Source organism: Strix aluco, chromosome 4 (genome assembly GCF_031877795.1).
Source record: "Strix aluco isolate bStrAlu1 chromosome 4, bStrAlu1.hap1, whole genome shotgun sequence".
NCBI lineage: Eukaryota > Metazoa > Chordata > Aves > Strigiformes > Strigidae > Strix > Strix aluco.
In genome coordinates, this window is record NC_133934.1 from 128,888,868 (window position 1) to 128,907,441 (window position 18,574).

The 18,574-nt window shown below is 44.3% G+C and overlaps 1 protein-coding gene across 1 annotated transcript in view; it reads left to right on the forward strand.

Annotated features, from left to right (window-relative positions):
* The first annotated feature begins 1,713 nt into the window (after positions 1–1,713).
* MAP4K5 (mitogen-activated protein kinase kinase kinase kinase 5) overlaps positions 1,714–18,574 on the forward strand; it is a 72,495-nt gene continuing 55,634 nt past the window's right edge. The window contains exons 1-2 of the mRNA XM_074821169.1: positions 1,714–1,851; positions 2,189–2,389. Coding sequence (XP_074677270.1) covers positions 2,282–2,389 — 108 coding nt within the window. The 5' untranslated portion in view covers positions 1,714–1,851; positions 2,189–2,281. The remainder of the gene's footprint in view (positions 1,852–2,188; positions 2,390–18,574) is intronic.

Sequence of the window (18,574 nt, forward strand, 5' to 3'; positions counted from 1 at the left end):
CAATCCAGACTCCTGAACACCAAAGAGACTTGTACATCTGGCATCAATTTAATTTTTTTTCTACCTAACTTTTGCCAATGTATTTCCTGCGTTGCGTATGTGGTATTTTTTGTGTCTAGAAAAATCACACCTCCTTTTAGGCCTTAATGATTTTACGTGCAGCAAATATTACTGCTAATTCCAGCATTCCTCGACTCTGTATCCCTGCTTTTGGGTTTCTTACATTGTTTAGCACTCATTTCAGAAACCATAGGTCAGTTTTGCTCAGAATTTCAGCTGCCTCGCTGAAAATAATCGTTCTCCAAAGAGGGAAAGGCAGATGCAGAATGCTTTCCATCTTGCAGTTTCAAAGAAGCTTTTTTGACTTTAGGAGCCTGAGGAGACAAGTCCCAACAAGCCCGAGTTAATTCTTGTGTGACTATCATTACACTGGCTGCCCACAAAGCTAAATACCGTGGTGCTTGATTAGCCCACGAAAAGGATTACGTGATGCAGCTGCGAGGTTGCAATCCAGATTGCAAAGGATGAGACTCACTGACCCAGGGAGTCCTACCCTGTCTGCATCCCCATTCCCCCCAGCTGGTACATTCTCCTCCTCTTCCTCCTTCTCCTCCTCCTCGTACCTCAGAGCCTCTCTGGAAGCAGGTCAGCCTCCGGCGCTCAGCTCAGAGGGGGGTTTTGTCATGGCAGCTGTGATAATCCCTGTCAGGATGTACACAAAGGAACAGCTCTGGTGTCAGAGATGGAAATTGGCATTTGGCAGAAGCATACATACAGATATGAATATATATAACATATATGTGGTGTAGGCAAGCTGGGGGCTTTCCTCCTGCCTCAAACCAAGGCCCAAAGCCATGCCTGCCCCCACACTTGTCTCTCCACAGCGAAGACACAGACCTGCTCGAGCGGGGCCAGAGGAGGCCACGAAGATGCTCGGGGGGCTGGAGCAGCTCCCCTGTGAGGACAGGCTGAGAGAGTTGGGGGGGGGTTCAGCTGGAGAAGGCACCAGAGAGACCTTAGAGCGTCTTTTCAATACTTAAAGGGGGCTTGTAAGAAAGATGGGGACAGACATCAGGGGCCTGTTTCAGCAGGGCCTGTTGCGATAGGACAGGGATAATGGTTTTTCACTAAAAGAGGGTAGATTCGGATTAGATATAAGGAAAAAATTTACAGTGAGGGTGGTGAAACACTGGAGCAGGTTGGCCAGAGGGGTGGTAAATGCCTCATCCCTGGAAGGGCTCAAGGCCAGGTTGGACGGGGCTTTGGGCAACCTGGGCTAGTGGAAGGTGTCCCTGCCTGTGGTGGTGGTGGGTGGAACTGGATGATCTTTAAGGTCCCTTCCAACCCAAACCGTTCCATGATTCTACGAGCTCCGTGAAGTGGCAGCCCCAAGCTCGCCCCTGATAGCCATGGTAGCCACCATGACCCTTCACGGTGATCGGCCCCAGGGCGGGCAGTCGGGCCTTCAGCCCCGCCGGGGCCCCCCGGCTCTGCGTCCCCCGGGGCACAGACACCCCCAGCGCCGCGGGGACGCCGGGGCAGAGCGGGCCCAGCTGAGGGCCGGCGGGAGGGCGGCGGTCCCGGCAGCAGCCATGGTGACAGAGGCTTTCCTGAGGCCGAGGGGCGGCCCGGGGCGGGGAGGGAAAGAGGAGGAGGAGGAGGGAAGGGCCGAGCCGGGCCGCGGCGGTACCGGCGGCCGCGCCGTGGCGCTGCGGCCTCGCGGAGGCCCGTTGCCGTCTCGAACCGACCCGACCCGGCTTGGCTCGGCCGGAGGAGGAGGAGAAGGAGGAGGAGGAGGCGGAGGCGGCAGCGCTCCCTCGCCGGCGGGACAAAGGGTCTGTGGGCGCGCAGGTAGGAGCCGGCCCGGCCTGGCGGCGGGGCCTGGCGGCGGGCGGGCGGGCGGTTGTCCCGGCCGGCCGGGGGCGGGCGGGCCGCGGCGCCTCCTCAGCGCCGACGGGACGGGATCTCCCTCCCCACAGCGGCCGGGGCGGTTGTTCCTCCGGCCGGCTTCCTCGTTCCCTTCCGGGGAGCCACCGCGGGCTCTGCCCCCACGGCCGGGCCGCCAACGGCCGCGGTAACCGCCGGCTGCCTGCCTTTGTCTCGGCAGCCGCGGCCCAGAGCCCGCCCCGGGAGCCCCCCCCTTCCTCCCTCCCTCCCTCCCTCCCTCAGCAAGCGCTTTCCGCCGCAGGAGCCATGGGCCGGCTGCCGCGTTAAGGAGCATCCCCGGCCGGAGGGGCGAGGAGGAAAGCGGCCGCTGCCCTCCCTTCCCCGGGGGCTGGAGATGGAGCCGGCGGCGCGGCCGAGCGGGGATATCCTGAGGCGGAACCCGCAGCAGGACTACGAGCTGATCCAGCGGGTGGGGAGCGGCACCTACGGCGATGTCTATAAGGTGAGAGGACCGGGGGGGGGGGCCGGCGGGGTCCGCTCCGGGGGTCCCGTCGTAGCGGGGCCGGGCTGAGGGGCTGGGACCGAGCGGGTCCGGAAAAACCCGCGGACAAGGGGCATCCCTGACAAAGCGTGAGGTTTCTTTCCCTGTCTAACACTTATTTAAAAGGATTGACTTCTGCTTGGAGCACTGGAGAGGGTCCGGTTTACCCGTCGCCTCACTGATTTCTTGAGAGGTTTGAATTGGTGAATATTTCATCTGATGCTTTCCACGTTACTGCTAAAGAAGGTAGAGGGTATCTATTTGCCGTGCCCATTTCCAGAACGCGTCAGTTAAAGCACCCGATTAAAAGTGTGGAAGTTTATCCCTGGGGTTAATAATAGCAGGCAAAAGGCAGAAGCAGCTTAAAGCTCCTCAGAAGCAGCAGCGGAGTTACGGCTGGCGGAAGAGTTAGCGCCACAAATCCCAGTAGATGCTCTTGAAACAGTGCGTGTTCATCGCCGGAGCCACGGCCTTGGGAAACGAAGGTGTAGGCATGGCGTGTTCCTCTGCCCGCTCCTCTGGGAGCTACGAGCCCCTTCCCCCAAACGCCAGGGATGCTCAGCAGCTTTAAGGCTTGGGTTGCTTATAAAGAAAACCTTAAAATTCCCAGCCTGCGTTTTCACCTACATGGGAAGAGCGGCTGTGATGTTTTACTTTGTAATGCCGTTGAGTGTGTTTAAAATAGACCTGACACAACCAACCGTACAAGAAAAGGTGTGTTACGCTGCCACATGAAAGGCAGAGGTAATTGCTCATGCTGGGGGAGGGCTCTTCCCTAATGTTCAAATTGAACTTTTATAGATGGATCTTGTTCCCACCACCCCTTTGAAATGGTTACTTATGGCCTCGGGGAGTTAATTTTAAAAGTTTTCATGGTGCATATTTACCTTCCTTTTTACTTTTTTTTTTTTTCCTTCTAGAGTGCTGTGCACAGATCAGGCAATGTCTTTGCTAGGGAATCTAGCACTAAATCCTTTAAAAGGATATTTCAGGTTTCATAAATCCGAAACTCAGCATACCTTGAGCAACTTTGTTTGGGTATGCCTGCATAGTACAGGGCAGCACGGTGACAAAAAACTAGTTGCGTTGTAGAGAAGTATTTTTGTGTCATCTCTTTGCGGAAAAAGAAATATTCTGCTTCTCATTATCCTGGTAATTAGTGGAGAGCTGTGCTGACATGTCATACAGCTTCCGGTTCTGGAGCTGGTTTGAATGCATGGCTCTGCTCTGTGCCATGTAGACATATCCCCTTTAAAAAAAAAAAAAAAAAACCAACCAAAAATCAACAAAGCCACAACCCTCCCCCCCTGCCTTCATTCTTTGAGTTATGAAAAATGTGCCTTCTATTCCTGAAGCAGTTTCAGATAGGAATAAACCCAAACCTTCTCATAGTGCAACCTGGCAAATTTAAACCAAATTCTTTGGCAGTCTTTTTAGATGTTGTTATGAGTCTAAAACAAGTATAAAGTTAATGAGTTTAAAGTAGTTTGAGAGCCTACATTTGTTTCTAGGTCATTGGTTTGCTCTTTGTTTTTATAAAGCCCTGCAAACAGGGAGGAACTGTATCAAGGGAATGCCGAGTTGGATGGCACTGGCTGTTATGACAAATATGCAAAGCAAACTTATTTTTAAAAGTCATTGATGTTATGTTAATTTTAAAAGTAACTAAGGTAAACCTCTTTTCCTGAAAGGACTTAACGTATAAACATTGCACTTTTATTTTTCTTAGCCCATGGTAAGTCTCTTAGCACAGATGGCACATCTTGTGCTTGCAGAGGGCTGTCAGTCGTGTTTCTAAAATGCATTTCTTGGTGAATATCGATCGTTGTTATGTTGCAGAGCTCGGTCAAGGTTTGCTAGAGAGCGCTCTTAAATTAAAATGGAATTTTCCTCTCACCTCTTCAAGTGGTTTCTCTGCTCCATCACAACTAATGAGTCACCAGCGTCTCCAGCACAGTTGTTTTTAGGATGTCTAAATGAGGCAGCCTTTCTGATTGTGGGAGATCTGCCTCTTCCTCAGATGTTTTTTGGTGGTGGTGGTTCATGCTTCAAATTCTTCTTGGGGCATTTGGTAGCTTTTAGAGTAATTGGTTCTTTTTTGGATGTTGGAGGCGGAGGTTAAGCAAATATTTGTGTTCACTATTAGGTTACAGAAGAATATTTAAGGCCTTTCTAAAAATCTCCTACCCACTTTGCTTTTCATTACTACTATGGAAGCTTAAAACTAAAATGTGTTTTCTTAGTGTTTGTGGGTTTTTTTCCTCTTGTATGTCACATGGCACACAATAGTTGATTGTAGAGTTGCTCGTAAGTACTGGATTGTTGATCTTGTTTTAATGTTGTTTTTTTTCCCCAAAATGCATGTCAGGGTGAGGTAGAAACCATCCATAAATAAATTATTTTCTTATCTATTCACAGAGTGTGTAAGTAGGTCCAAGTTTGGGTCTACCAGTCTTGGAAGTACAATTTCCATTACAATCCTAATGTGTTAGTTGTCTCATCTGGGTTGGGAAAGCTTTTTTTTCTTTTTAGTAGAGGATATTACTGTTAAGCCCATTCTAATCCATTGGAATAATTTATCTCTCAAAGCATTGTATCAAGCTATCTTGAATTGCTGACTTCTGAAAGAGGCTGTAATAACGAAGATTGGGTACTCACTGGAACTTAATAATATGCTGACAGTATTTTTTTTCTTTGTGCCCACTCTCTGTCAAATGGTTCACATCCTCAGCATCGTATCCCTTAACACTGCAAAGGCGAGGTTTTAATTTGGCTTTCCTGGCCAGATTTCTGTTTGCCCTCCTTGGTCATATACATGAAAGTCTCAAAGCAGTATTTAAAGATGATATAAGTTTGTTCATGCATGTGCATGGTCATGCTGAAACAGACTTTGTGTGTGTGTGGTTAATGCAGAAGCATCCAGTTGACCAGTGTGTTAGAGCAGAAGATTAAAAAAGCTGCTAGAAACCATAAATGGAATTTAATCTCCAGCAGTAGGAAGTGGCCCATCGGATCCCATCCCAGGTAAACTCCCCTAGCGTGGTTAGATGTTTCCCAGGATGGGTTTTCATGCCAGCATGACCTGTCAGTGAACCTGCAGCTTTTCAGCAGGGCCTTGGAGTCTAATTTGTATAAGGCTGGTTTTGATAACAAGTTCACATCAGCAGCTCTATAAGCGTGTGTTTCTGCAGTCTGTGATATTTTCGGGAAGTACTTGGAATAGGGTAAAGCGGCCTGTTTTGGTTAGCTTGCGGGATTTGGTTGCATCAGAACATCAAGTCGTTAGGTAGTCGTATGTACTTGTAGACGTTGGTGTCCTGGAGGGACTTAGAAAACAAGCACTGTATTAGGGTGATAATTTACTTTAGCTGTATTTTACTGGGATTTCCTGCATGGAGTTTTTATTTGACTGTTTTTTTATTTTTATATTTGTTTTTATTTGACAGGGAACTGGAGGGGTTTAGTGTGGAGAAGAGGAGGCTGAGGGGAGACCTCATGGCCCTCTACAACTCCCTGAAAGGAGGGTGCAGAGAGGGGGGATGAGTCTCTTGAGCCAAGGAACAAGTACCAGGACAAGAGGGAATGGCCTCAAGCTGCGCCAGGGCAGGGTCAGACTGGCTCTTAGGAAGTATTTCTTTGCAGAAGGGGTTGTTGGGCGTTGGAATGGGCTGCCCAGGGCAGGGGGGGAGTCCCCATCCCTGGAGGGGTTGAAGAGTCGGGTTGACCCAGCGCTGAGGGATCTGGTGGAGTTGAGAACGGTCAGTGTGAGGTTCATGGTTGGACTGGAGGATCTTCAGGGGCTTTTCCAACCGAGATGATTCTGTGATTCTGTTTATTACTGACTTGGAATAGGTTTGGTGGAGGGTTTAGGGGAAAGAATATCCTGTGTCGTGGTGAGAGGTGCAGGGTCACCTCCCCTTGCGCGTAAAAAGGAATTTAAAGTCTTCTACATGTGTGTGTGCCTTCACCAACAGCCTGTTGACTCTGCTGGGGAACAAAAGACTTCTACTCACTACTACCTCCTCTGTCTCCTTCTTCCCCAACTACACAGGGATTGGCTTTTTGTCCTTTTTAATGCAAGTGCCCCAAACAGAGTTTTAACTAATCTTCGATTTTGGAGAAGGGGAACAAAAGGATGGTTTATGCAGACTGTCTCTTTGAATGCTCTTGTTTGGCAACTGAGCTGAAAGATCATGTATTTGCTCAGCCCAGCACCCCTTGCAGGCTGCTATTGCGGGATGAATAGCTGGATGTCTGTCCTCACGGAGCGGCGATGATCAAATATGATCTTATGGAGCAGTTCTAAAGCTGTCTTGTTTTGATTTTTCCAAGCAGGATTGTGAACAGTGCTACAGTAGCTTTCTTTAAAAGTAAGCACAGGAGATGAGAAATGTACCAAATTAATAGCACAAACTACCTGTAAACAAGAGATGCATTTTTATTGAATATCTTGGAAATTTCATTCCTTCTTGAGTCACCTGCTCAGTCTCCCTTCTTCTCCTGGGATTTTTTTTTTTTTAAATCTCCTCCACCAGATAAAGGCATTAACTTAGAAGAAACTTTGTTGATTCCTCTAAGAAGAATCAGTGGTTTGCCACTGATCACTGCTGCAGGAAAATAGTGAGCAGCGAAATTGGATCAGGGCAGACAGAGACTCTCTTGCTCAAATACAGTTTAAAAAAAAGATTTTTTTTTTTTTAAAGGTTGCTGTAAAAGTGGGACTCTGTCCAGTTTGAGTCAGATTTCCGCCCTGTTTGTGTGGTCAGTGCCTTATTCTTAGAGCTCTGCAGTATGATTCCTGGTCATAGGAAAGTTTCAAGGCTGTTGAGAACCTATATTTGATATTTTGAAAATAATTCTTAATGTCAATCTAGTTTCACAGATTGTGAGAACTTACTAGTTAAAGTGTTCTGCTACTTAGTCAACAGGTTAGGAATGGAGTGTTAAGGCTTTGTTAATACCAGAGTACAGTTGTGGCTGTGAGAGTTTTTAGTCCCATATTCCCAACTTTGCACTTTTTGGCAGCTGCAGACCAATTGGATTGGCCATCCCTGATTCAGCACTTCTGTCCCTGGTGAATATACATTGCTTACACATAGAAATTACCATAAAACATCTGTCACATCGGGGGATTCCACTCTTCTTCTCCAGATCAAAGCCTTCTGGTTAGCAGTGTTTGTGGTAGCCATGCCTGAACTCTGCGTACTCTTGTTTTTCCATATGAAGGGTGTTTAGAATGGCATCGAACCAGCGCTGTTGAGTTTCTTCTTGTTGCTGTGGAGTTTCTCTTCTGGGAAATTGCACACTTTTCTTTCAGGGTGCAGTCAGTATGATATATATATATATATTTCTGAGAACTAAGATGCTCAGTGGCATATTGACACCCTCTGTTAGGATATTCAGGAGTTAGAGGGAAGCCCTTGCTTTTCCATTTAGTATCTTTGTACATTTTTTGTCTTATTCATCTTTGTTGTGGAACATTCAAAGCTGTTTGGCTTTAAATATTACCTCCTGTTGCTCATGTTTTCTGTTGATGGTAGGTTATGTGGTGGGAATAGAGTATTTCTCCCTATGTCTGTTTCTCCCCGTCTCTTACTTTCAAAAGCAGGTGGTCTCTGAAATCTTAAAAATAAGGTTTGATTTTTTTTCCCCAGCTCTTCTGAAGAGAGTTGTCCTCCCGGGTTAGGTCCTCAGGGGAACCAAAGAAGGAAGCAACTTTTTGGTGTGCTTCCATCAGCTAGTACCAAGGCTGTACCCAGCGTCTCTTAAGCCAAGGAGGAACTGAGAGTCTGTTCTGTTGAGTTTAATGCCCTGCTGGTACCAGCCTTGTCTCTGATGTAGTCTGCAGTTGCAGTATTACTCAGTCTAGTACTCATCCTTCAGGAGACATTCTGCTGGGTAGATGATTTTGTTATTCCTCATTTATTCGTGGTACAGTGAGGGAGACTGAGGTGTCCTGCAGACTTGCAGAGGAAGGAGTTAACCAGACCAGGTTCTTTTGTTCCCTGCGTGTTTTACACATTTTTGGAGACCAGTCTCAAGCGCCAGAGGTGTGCCTTTTCTGCCTTCCACCCCAGAGCTCCCTTTCAACGTGAGATATCCATACAGAGGAAGTGAATAGCGCAGTTCATCCGTCCCCTTTGAAACACACACACTACCCGCCCCCCCGCAACAGCAGAGGAAATCTCTGAGAAGGAAGAACAGATCAAAGATCAGAACATTTGCACACCAGTATCTGCTTCATCTTTGTTTCCAGAAGATGCAGTGGTCATTTTCATTACCAGTGCGTTTGGGTACATTTGAATGCGTCCGAGATTTATAGCATGAGGTGTCTGAGTGATTCCCAGTTCCATCAGCAGAGGTGTGTGGTAGAAGTACAGAGATGATCCATGTCAGAGAAAACAGCTCTTCCTGTTAGCAAGGCCAAAATGGAGTTTGCCAACATATTTCGCTGACACCAGCAACTGTCCGTCCGCTCTGCAGCTGGGAAAACAAATATGCTTGCTACCTTTATTCATATTTGGCACCTGGCTTCTTGGTTACGGCTGTGAATGGAAAGAAGAGGCAGCATCAACCCAAGGTGATGCCGTTTGAGAACAATGCAAAATGGGTAGATCTCCATATTCATAAAAGTTGTTCTTCAACTCAAGGCAGCCTCGATGCGTTGCGTTTTAGATTGCCAAGACTTTCTCGCACTTTGCCATTTTGTTAGGATTTCAGATTTTATATTTCTTCAAGAAGTTATAATAGTTCTTTCCCAATTCTGAAGGATTCTTAGCAATAAGAGTGCTCAGCAAGGTTTGGTGGATACAGCAGCCTTTGATTTGTGGTTTATGGCAATTTTGGTGGTCCTGAGTGCGTTCTGGGATTCCAGTAAAAAGTCAATGAGAAGGGCAGGGGTTTTTGTTCAACATTTTGCATTTGTGATCTACATGCTACCTTTCTTTTAATGGGAGTAGGTAAATAAGGCAGACCTGACTCTGACAGTAGTTGAAAAATAGCAAAAGACAATTTACTCCACCAGGCCTTCCCCAAATCTCCTTGCAGAGCGTACGTATGGAAGAGATTTTCAGAGATCATTTATCTGAACTTCCCATTTGGCCTCACCAAGTAGCGTAATCTTTCCGACAGATTAACTCAATCCGTCTAATTATAAAGAAGGGGTCTCAATATTATGTACCACCACGTTCTTCTCCAAGCTGTGTTTTGCTAGACTGGAGAGCATGTTTACACAGGCAGCATCATACAGCGCTACTTGTTGTGCATCTCCCATCCCCTTTCCCTTTTCTTGTTTAGGGAATCTGTTCAAGAGTGGCTTGTTTGAAAAATTGGAGTCCCTTCTGTTTATCAAAATAGCAGAGTGGCTCCACTGAGAGTGAAACACCTTTTAACTCTTTTCCCACCTAACCAGCTCTGCAAAATCTGTATCTTCATCTGTTGGATAATACTTAGCCTGTTGGCATCATTTTGAGACCCAAATCTGCCTGCTCATGTGTTCCCCTGGCCTGCGGGAAATGTCTCCATCATGTGAAGGTCTGAGCTGTCAGGAGCTCCTCGCGTACAGAGGCTGGATAAACTGCTTTTCCTTCCTAGATTGTTTAGGGGAAAATTTCAGCATTTGATACAGAGAGGTTTCCATTCTGCTCTTCAGCTTTCTAGATTCCTTCACCCAAGCATTAGAGCGATTAATTTTCTCCAGCACAGTGGATAGTGTCTGCAAGGACTATCTCAGCTGCTCAAAGAGCCGAAGCTTACCTTCCTCCGTGGCAGATGGAAAATGCTGTGCTGAGAAGCCGCAGCTTGACTGCATCTCTGGAGCTCTCCTGCTCTTTTGGTGAGAAGAGCACATGGGAGGGTGAGCAAAGGAATCGCTTCCTGGCTTCTCCTTCAGTTGGGACTGGACGTCAGGAGCAAATCTGTTTTGTGGGTGCTGCGTCTGTCAAATCCCAAGGAAAGGGATTCAAGAGGGGACTGGCTTACATGGAAACATTAGGAAAGGGGGGGGGGGGGGGGGCATTAGGGAAAGGACTAACATCTTATCTCAGAGTCAGCGACCACTGACAGAGCTGTCGGACGCAGGACAGCAGAGGTATCAAATTATGGGACTAGTGCATCTAGCATCACAGATCTCTCAAAGTTGCTCACTGTTTAGGCTGTGGGATGCTATGATATGGTTTGAGCAGACACTGGTCAGTACACCATGAGCAGGCAGTTAAAAAATCTGAAATTTGTTGCAACAGAGGGAGAATAAGAAGTGCCAGGTCTTTTGTTCCAAAGCCTTAGCCTCTTCTGGTACTTTTCCATAGTCTGTTATCCTTTGTGTTGCTTTATGTGTTTCTACTGACTTCTCTGCTCCTGAAGATACTAAAAAGATCATGCAAAATGTGGTCAGGGATACCCCTCAGAGCTTTGAGCTGATCCACAGGCCTGGTGGCCAGAACTGCTGCATTTACTGAACTGATCCATCAAAACAGCATCTTTAATGCCATATTTGATGTGTTGGAATTACTTTTCTCCCAAGTGTATTTTTGTGTCTTCCACATGAGTATAGTGTATAGAAGGTTCATGTTTTCATAGAGATGAGGAAGATTTGGCTGGACGTTTCCAGAAAGCTGAATGAAACATGTTTTCAGGTTAGTGTGAACAGCTGGATTTGTAGCCTGTTGAAATGTGAATTTTGAGACTATTTCAGAAAGGCAGGTGCTGTTTCTCGTCACAGAGTGAAGAGGTCATTGCAAGGGGACACTGTTGGCTTATTGGTAAGAAATCATTCTTGAGCTTTCTTTGTGTAGCTCATTGCTGTGCAGCATTGCAGGCATCTCACATTTAATGTGATGATCCACCCCAAGAAGCTGTATTTTTGTTCTCTTCTGTGCTCCAAGTATAGCTGTTTGCTGATCATTGCTATTGAAGCAATACAGAATTGTGTTACATTTGTCTTAACTCGCTGTTTAATGTACAGACATGCAAGTTAATAGTTGAATTATAATCATTAGACTCACAAAGATGTTTGGGAGATTTAGTCATTAATCTTAAGGGAAGATAAGTGGTAAAGTGTCTTGCACTGGCACAGAAATGTAAACATGGTAGGTAGAAAGAATAAAGGTGGGGCCATACCTTCTTTTATAGATGTACTTTATCTTGATAAAACTTAAAAGAATTAAGATTTGACAGGAAGCAATGCCTAGTGAGTGTTTGTTGCTCTCCAGTGATTAACAGCCTCAGGTATTTGTGTCGTATTTACGAGGGGTTTGAAAACAGCAGCAGCTGAAATTTTTCTTTCGATGCACTTGGTCTACAGGGGGGTAAGGGAGAGTATTTGATGCATCACTTGCAGGTATTCACAGTTTTATTGTCTGTCGGAACAGGGTTAATTTAAATATAATGATAGATTCTCTTAAACAGCTGAGATCTCTTGTCATTTAAAACTGTTTTTCTGAAAGAAGCGTTGCCATTTTAAATGCCCACTGTCTTGAGAGGAAAATTCTGTTGCTGGGGAGGATAACGGGAAGATACATGGAGGGAGGGATCTGAGCTAGCTCGGCTCTGTGGGCATCGCTTTTGTAGTGTTAGCAGCTCACGAGGGGTGAGGGTTTCTGAGGCTGGACGGCGTGTATCTGCATAGTCAAAATACCTTCACCAGCATGATATTTAGGAGGAGTTTGGGTCAGTAATTGGATGGGATAAGCAGTTTCTGATAATGCTGTTTCGTTTTGTCACAGAATCACAGAATTGTCTAGGTTGGAAAAGACCTTGAAGATCATCCAGTCCAACCATTGTCAGGCATGTCTGCATTTAAATTTAGTTAAAGTAGTGTTTGACTTCTGATCCTCTGCTTCTTGGTTAATTATGAAGAGACATGACTAACTTTTTGATTAACATAGTGCCTTTAAAACTTCACCAAACAGTTCCCATCTAGAGAGTCTGTTTTAAAATTTGGCTGACAATATCAAACTAGTGATGAAAGGACTTACGAGGGTGGGTAGGGAGATCTTGAGAACCTTTTATGATTTGCCATCGCTTCAGCAGTCACAACTGACTGCCTGTTTAGGGTACGCGAACATAAAATTATTCTTTTTTTCTCATTTTGTGGGTGTCGAGGTTTGTCTAAATCCTGCAGCGGGATGTCTTGAGTACGGACTGACTGTGCTGGCTCGAGCAGCAGAATTAGCTCCTGTAGGGGTGGAGGAGGAGGACAGGCAGATTGTGGCTTTTCTCCATAAAAGCATGGTACGATGAAATTCTCAAAGAGGTGAAGCAGTTGTAGCCTCTATTTCTCGGAGCCTCGGTGCTTCAGGCAGTGTGTGGAAAGTGTGTGTGAGACACTGCCTGCCAACCAGGCTGGCTGTGCTTGGTTTGCCCTAGCAGAGGTGTGGTGCCAGGCTGTTTCCTTATCAGCTTTATCTTTCCCGGGGATGCAGTCTCACTGGACGTTGAGTTCCTCTTGACGTTATGGCTTTGACCCTCCTACTCTCTCATGGTTTCTGCTTTCATTGCTTCATCCATGTGTATCACTTTATTTAGTTACAGGAAGCTTTCCGAAGCTTGAAGTGGAATTTGCATGTGATCCCTGTGTGGTTGCCCTTTGATTATGTGAGTTCAGTCTCTGCTGTTTGTGTGCAGGGAGGGGCAGTAACAATAGTTTAAGCTTCCTGCAGGTGGAATATACTTGCAGGATATATCATGTCTTGCAGAGACCTTATAGTACATGTAATATTACATATGACCAGCTTACGGTTTCTACTTAAAGATGTGGCTATAATCTATTTTGATTTACAGGACTGCTTTTTCATTCGTTCTCTGCATTTTGGCTGCTGTCTTACGTAGAAAAAAAAAAACCCACAGGTCGGTGTTTTGTTTCTCAAAGGTCCTGTGGCTTGCTCCGTTCTGCTAAGCGGGTGTCTAGGTCATCAGACCTCCAATATAGCAGTTCTTAGGACAAGGATGCTGAGGACTGAATGCATGGGGCAGCTGAACTAGCCCTTAGGTATTATAGCTTCATGCTAAGAGGAAATCTTCTGTGTTTAAAGAAGTAACCTTCCCCGTGCACTCTGTTGTGCTTTCTAGAGCAGAGGGTGCTTGCGAGCTGAGGGGTAGTTTTGGGAGCGGGGAAGCAGCCAGACTGCACAGTCCCTATCGTGATTTCCTCCGGCTTTCTCAAACACATTCCTTAGTGGTGTCTGGCTCAGGGAGGCTGGTCCATGGAAAATCCACACAGCTGCTGAAGGGAGAGGATTACATTTATGGGGGGAGGGAGCTGCAGGCTTTTGCAGAGTTGGAGAGCGGATTGTCAGGCTGAGCAGCTTCCTGGGATGGAGGGGCATTGCCTAAATAGCCTCTGGGACCCACTGGGGATCAAGCAAAGGCCAGTTTAAAAACATTTAAAAACAAAGAGGGATAAGGCAGGATGGAAGATGTTCTCTAGTATATTAAAATTGAAAAGAAAAAAACTATTTCTTTAAAATTTCAGTTAAATCATCAAGCCTAATTTAATAATACAATTTCTGTAGCATGCATATTATTTGAGCAGCATGCTTCTGGTCTATGTTTTAAAGAAAGTTGAACCAGTAAAGTGAGGAAGTCACTGGCCAAGTGCTTGAAACCAGGCTACTGAAGTGAAACCAGTGTTTGACAACTATAGATTAAGTTGTAGAAAAAAAAATGGCTTCTTATTTTCAAGTTATATCATTTAAATGAGTGGATCAGTCAAAATTGAAAAAACAATTAAAAAAAATCAAAACAGTTTCTTTTCTCTCCTCCATTCTGGCTAAAAATAAGGTGTGAGAGGTTAAGATAGCTGTAAAATCGTGAAAGGTATAATCTGTAATGAAATGGCAGCATATTTCCTCTCTTAATCAGCATAAGTGCAAAACATACTTTATACTTAACCTTTTTCATGTATCTAGCACATTTTAAAGTTCTAATTTTCCTCATTTAAAAAGTTACTTAAAATGTCATTTCTGTTTATTTCAACAGAATCCCAGGCTGTGATTTTGAATTGCCTGCTGAATTAGAAATGTTGCTGATCCCTATTTCATCATCATAAGATACTAAGATTGTTAAGTAAATGTTGGGTTTTATTCTAGTAGAAACAGCTGAGTAGTGGTACCGTCCCAGTAGTCAGAAAGGAGGAGGAGGCACCTGTAGGAAGTATACACATGTACACAAATGAAATTGAGAGGAAATCAGTATGTCTTACCCATCTTCCACCCCAAGAAGGTGGCAATTGATACAGTACAGGTGCAAACCAAAGCTTAATCTTGGGACAGAAAAAGAATCTCCCTACTCCTATTTTTAGCTAATTTTCTTTAAACTTCTTTGATTTACACAGCTGCTTTTTTATTAATTCTTTCTGTTCTGGTCGCTGTTTTATTTAACAATAACAACAACAAAGAACAAAACACCCAGACCCATTTTCTTCATAAAGACAACTTTATGGCTTGTTCCTTTTAGTTTTGTAACTGTGAGTTCATCTCTGAGGAATTGAAATTTTAAGGAGGCAATTACTGAACAGCTTTGTTGGAGTTTGAATTTTTTTCTACTTAAATCTACATTTTTCACCTGCACCTCTCTAGATTCTATCAAATAAATTGCAGTAAGGAAAGGGAGTCGATGTAGATTTGTACCCTGGGTTTGGAAGGCTTGGTATTCCCAAAGAGCCTGTGTGTGACGTGAAAAGCTAGAGGGGTTTGCCCAAACACTCTGTAGTTCCAAATGAACTCAGTTACAGCATGGAGTACTGCAATTCTAGGCAAAATAGCTTCAATAAAACAAACAAAAACCCCAGAAAAATGCATACACTTGGATATTTTGTTCTGACTAATCTGAAAGTATGTCCAGAAGTGTTTCTGGTGGTTTAGGAAGTTGCATGCAGATAGTGATGGTATAAGAGTTGGACTCTCGGAATTGCAGTTTCTTCTCCTCTTTAAAATGCCAGCAGTGGTTCCTCAGTTCTGACTTTCTGAAGAAACACATCTTATTGTGTGTTAGCTCGTGGTTACAAAACAAAGCAGTAAAAAATTTCTCTTTTTTTTGTATCAAAAAAGTAAAATGATGGTCTTAAATTCTTTAATGCAACACAGGTGGCTTCATTTTATTTATTTATTTTTTTTAAAAAAAAGAGGGTAATCCATTGCCTTTTCCTTCAGAAACTTGTTTTCTCCCTGCCTAGAAAGTGAGATTCTTTGTTGTGATGGGAAAGCACAGTCCCGTGCTTTGGACCCAGTCATGGATTTCCTGTAAGACTGTGACATGTTGCTCGATGGTTCTATCCTTGTTATGTACAAATAATCATAAGTTCTTCATAGCTTCCCTGAAATAAAAAATGTTAGTGTCTTCCTTTTGCATGGAGTGGGGTTCGTAGTGCTGTCCTGACTTGGTAAGGATGTTTGGAGACTTATATCTGATTGACTCACTGATTTATATTTTTATTTAGTGAAAAGAAGAGACGTAGATACTTTTCTTCAAATATTTTGGTTGACACATCTCTTAGTTCTTTCCTCTCTAAGGAATAAATAAATTCCCCTACAGCTGGTAAAATATGTAAACCTTTAATGTTACTTGAATTTGTACTCCATGATAGTGTGGGGGTTTTTCCTGTGGCGTGGCCTATGCATTCAACATAGAAATAAAATAAATTTTTTGTACCTTTATTTTTCCTAACTTCTGGGGAATAAAAGCTTTTAAAATCCATCTTGGTTTGTAGTTTGATGGTATCTCTTTTTAATTTTTTTTTCTTTCCCTATTTTATATCCTGGCCGGTAAAGCTGTTAGGCATCTGCTCAGTTTTAAGTATATTAGCAGCTTCATGGGCTTTCTTTGATTTGTATGATCTCATGTTATGTTCAAAAAAATACATATGTTATCAGGAAAGTGAGCTATTTCTAGCAGCATATCAAAACAATCTAATTCACATAGCTGTAACTTGAACAGCTTCTTTTCTGTTTTGGTTTTTGCCAGTGGTCTGCTCCAAGTGAGTCAAAATTGGGCCAAATTTTTTTTTTCTCTTTTTCCTTTTCCCCTCATGTGGTATTTGTTTGTATCTTTTGTGCTGCATTAGTTGCTAAATAGTACTTTTGTGGTCAGGGTCTGTTTCTAGCTTTAGCTTTTCAATTTTGGAAGGGTCATGCCAAATATTTTGCAAAGGCTGATCTGCCAAGAGAATTTCATAGGAGAATAACCAACCTCTACTTGGAAGCATATAGCTGACTACTTTTGTTATTTTCTTTCCCTAAATAAATGTTGTTAAGATGTGTACTGATCTTTGTCTTTGTTGTTGTTAGCCTTATTGCCATAGGTCTTTGTCCTTCAGTAGTTATTGCTAGGAATGAGAATTAAGTGTTTTAGTGGCTGCTGAGATCTGTAAAGCCACTTTGCTTATACAAATCCTTAGTCTGGTTTTCTGTGATGGAATAAAAGCAGTTTGCCTAACATCATTAATGAGCTTTTAATCCCTTATTACTTGAGTTAATTGGCCTTGAGTGAGAAAGTGTCTGAAGTCTGTGAGTGAAAGGCAGATTCCCCTCCTCCCAGTTTTCTCTGCAAGAGATACACTATCTAAATTTCACCAACTGCCAGTAAAAGTAAATATATTTAAGCCTTATTTGCATTATAGCTGTGTTTAGGAGTGCCCGTTGCAGATCTTACTGCATTGGGTTTCAGGTTTTAATGTGGAATTTATTTAAACCCTGGTACTTCTGTGTATTCTGGATTCTGCTCCTTCAATAAGGGAAACTGCAAGTGCTGTAAATGTGGAAATAGGGAGTGACAGCTGTAAAGTTTGCCTCCTGCTTTGTACTGATGCATGTTCCTTGTCTGAAGGACGAGGAGTGGCAGCGTCCACCTGGAGAGCACCCACAAAATCAATATTTGTCTTTGTACGATATTCGGCTCTGATATCCAAAGTGGTGGGTCTTTAGTAGTGCCACTGCAGTATATACGAGCTGACAGAAGAAATTCAGGAATACATATAAAAAGCAAAATTAGCATGTGAATCTTTATTTGTGGTTTATCCTGCATAGTAGTTGGTTGTAAGAGTCGGTTCTCTTTTAGTGTATTGAATCTATAAAGCCTCTGTTAGAGAAATGGCTTCTGAAAGCCTCTGTGCCTTTCGCTATAAAGGAGCCTGGTACTGCTCTCCATCTCAGAAATCCAGCTGGAAGATTACAGGGTGAACAATCGCCTCTGGGTCTTTCTGCCTCCTAAAAGAGAAACAGCCCTGAAAATTAGAAATTGTTGTTAGCTATCTTTTTTCCAGCAGCAAAGACTAGCAAGACATCTGCTTCACATGTGAGCTGCCCTGGCACACCTCAGGTGATGAACTCAGAATGGGAGGGACAGTTGTTTCTGTCTGGCACAAACCTCAGCCCATTCAGTAAGATTTGCATTAATATTTGACAGAGTCATCCAGTCATCCCACCTTTTTTTTTTTTTTTTTTTTTTAGCTACCCTCTTTTATTCTTTCTACATTTTTAATCTGTCCCTAGACATACCCGCATGAAGGAGAATAATGTGTTCAGCATCTGTTATGGAGATGCTCTCAGCACCGAGCAGGAGGGCCTTTATTTAGTCCAGTACTCTTGTTTAGATTTTCTTAGAATGGGGCTGTGGAGAATTTTGGCTCGGTTTTCCTTATTTTGTTTTATATTTAAAAAAAAAAAAAAAGAGGTGGGGGGAAACCCCCACAGAACTGCAGTAACTGCACCCGTATGGGTTTGGCACATGGATCCACCTAGGAGGTAAGATACAGGGGAATGCAGGAAAAAAATTATGAGTCATATACTGCTTCTGTGAGTCTTCTGAGGGTGCTTGTAGGGTGTGCTGCCTGTTACTGGGATGAGAACCAGCATGCTCTCTACTCAGTCTAAAACTGGAAAGCAGTAGTGGGAGCTACTGGTTTTGGCTGGAGCCCAGGCAGAGGAGCTCTGCAGCCGCTCTGCGGCCTGGACAGGCGGTTCTGCCGCTTGTGCACCGTCCTGGCACCAAGGTCTGGATCTGCTCTGAGCAAATGGCAGCCTTTTCCTCTCTTACTCGGAGCAGGGGGCTGATGAGATGAACGTTTCAGGAGATCGTATTCAGAGGTGAGCCATCAGAACCAGCCTCTCTGCTTGGGTTAAGCTGCAAATTTTCAAGGAATTTTTTTCTCAG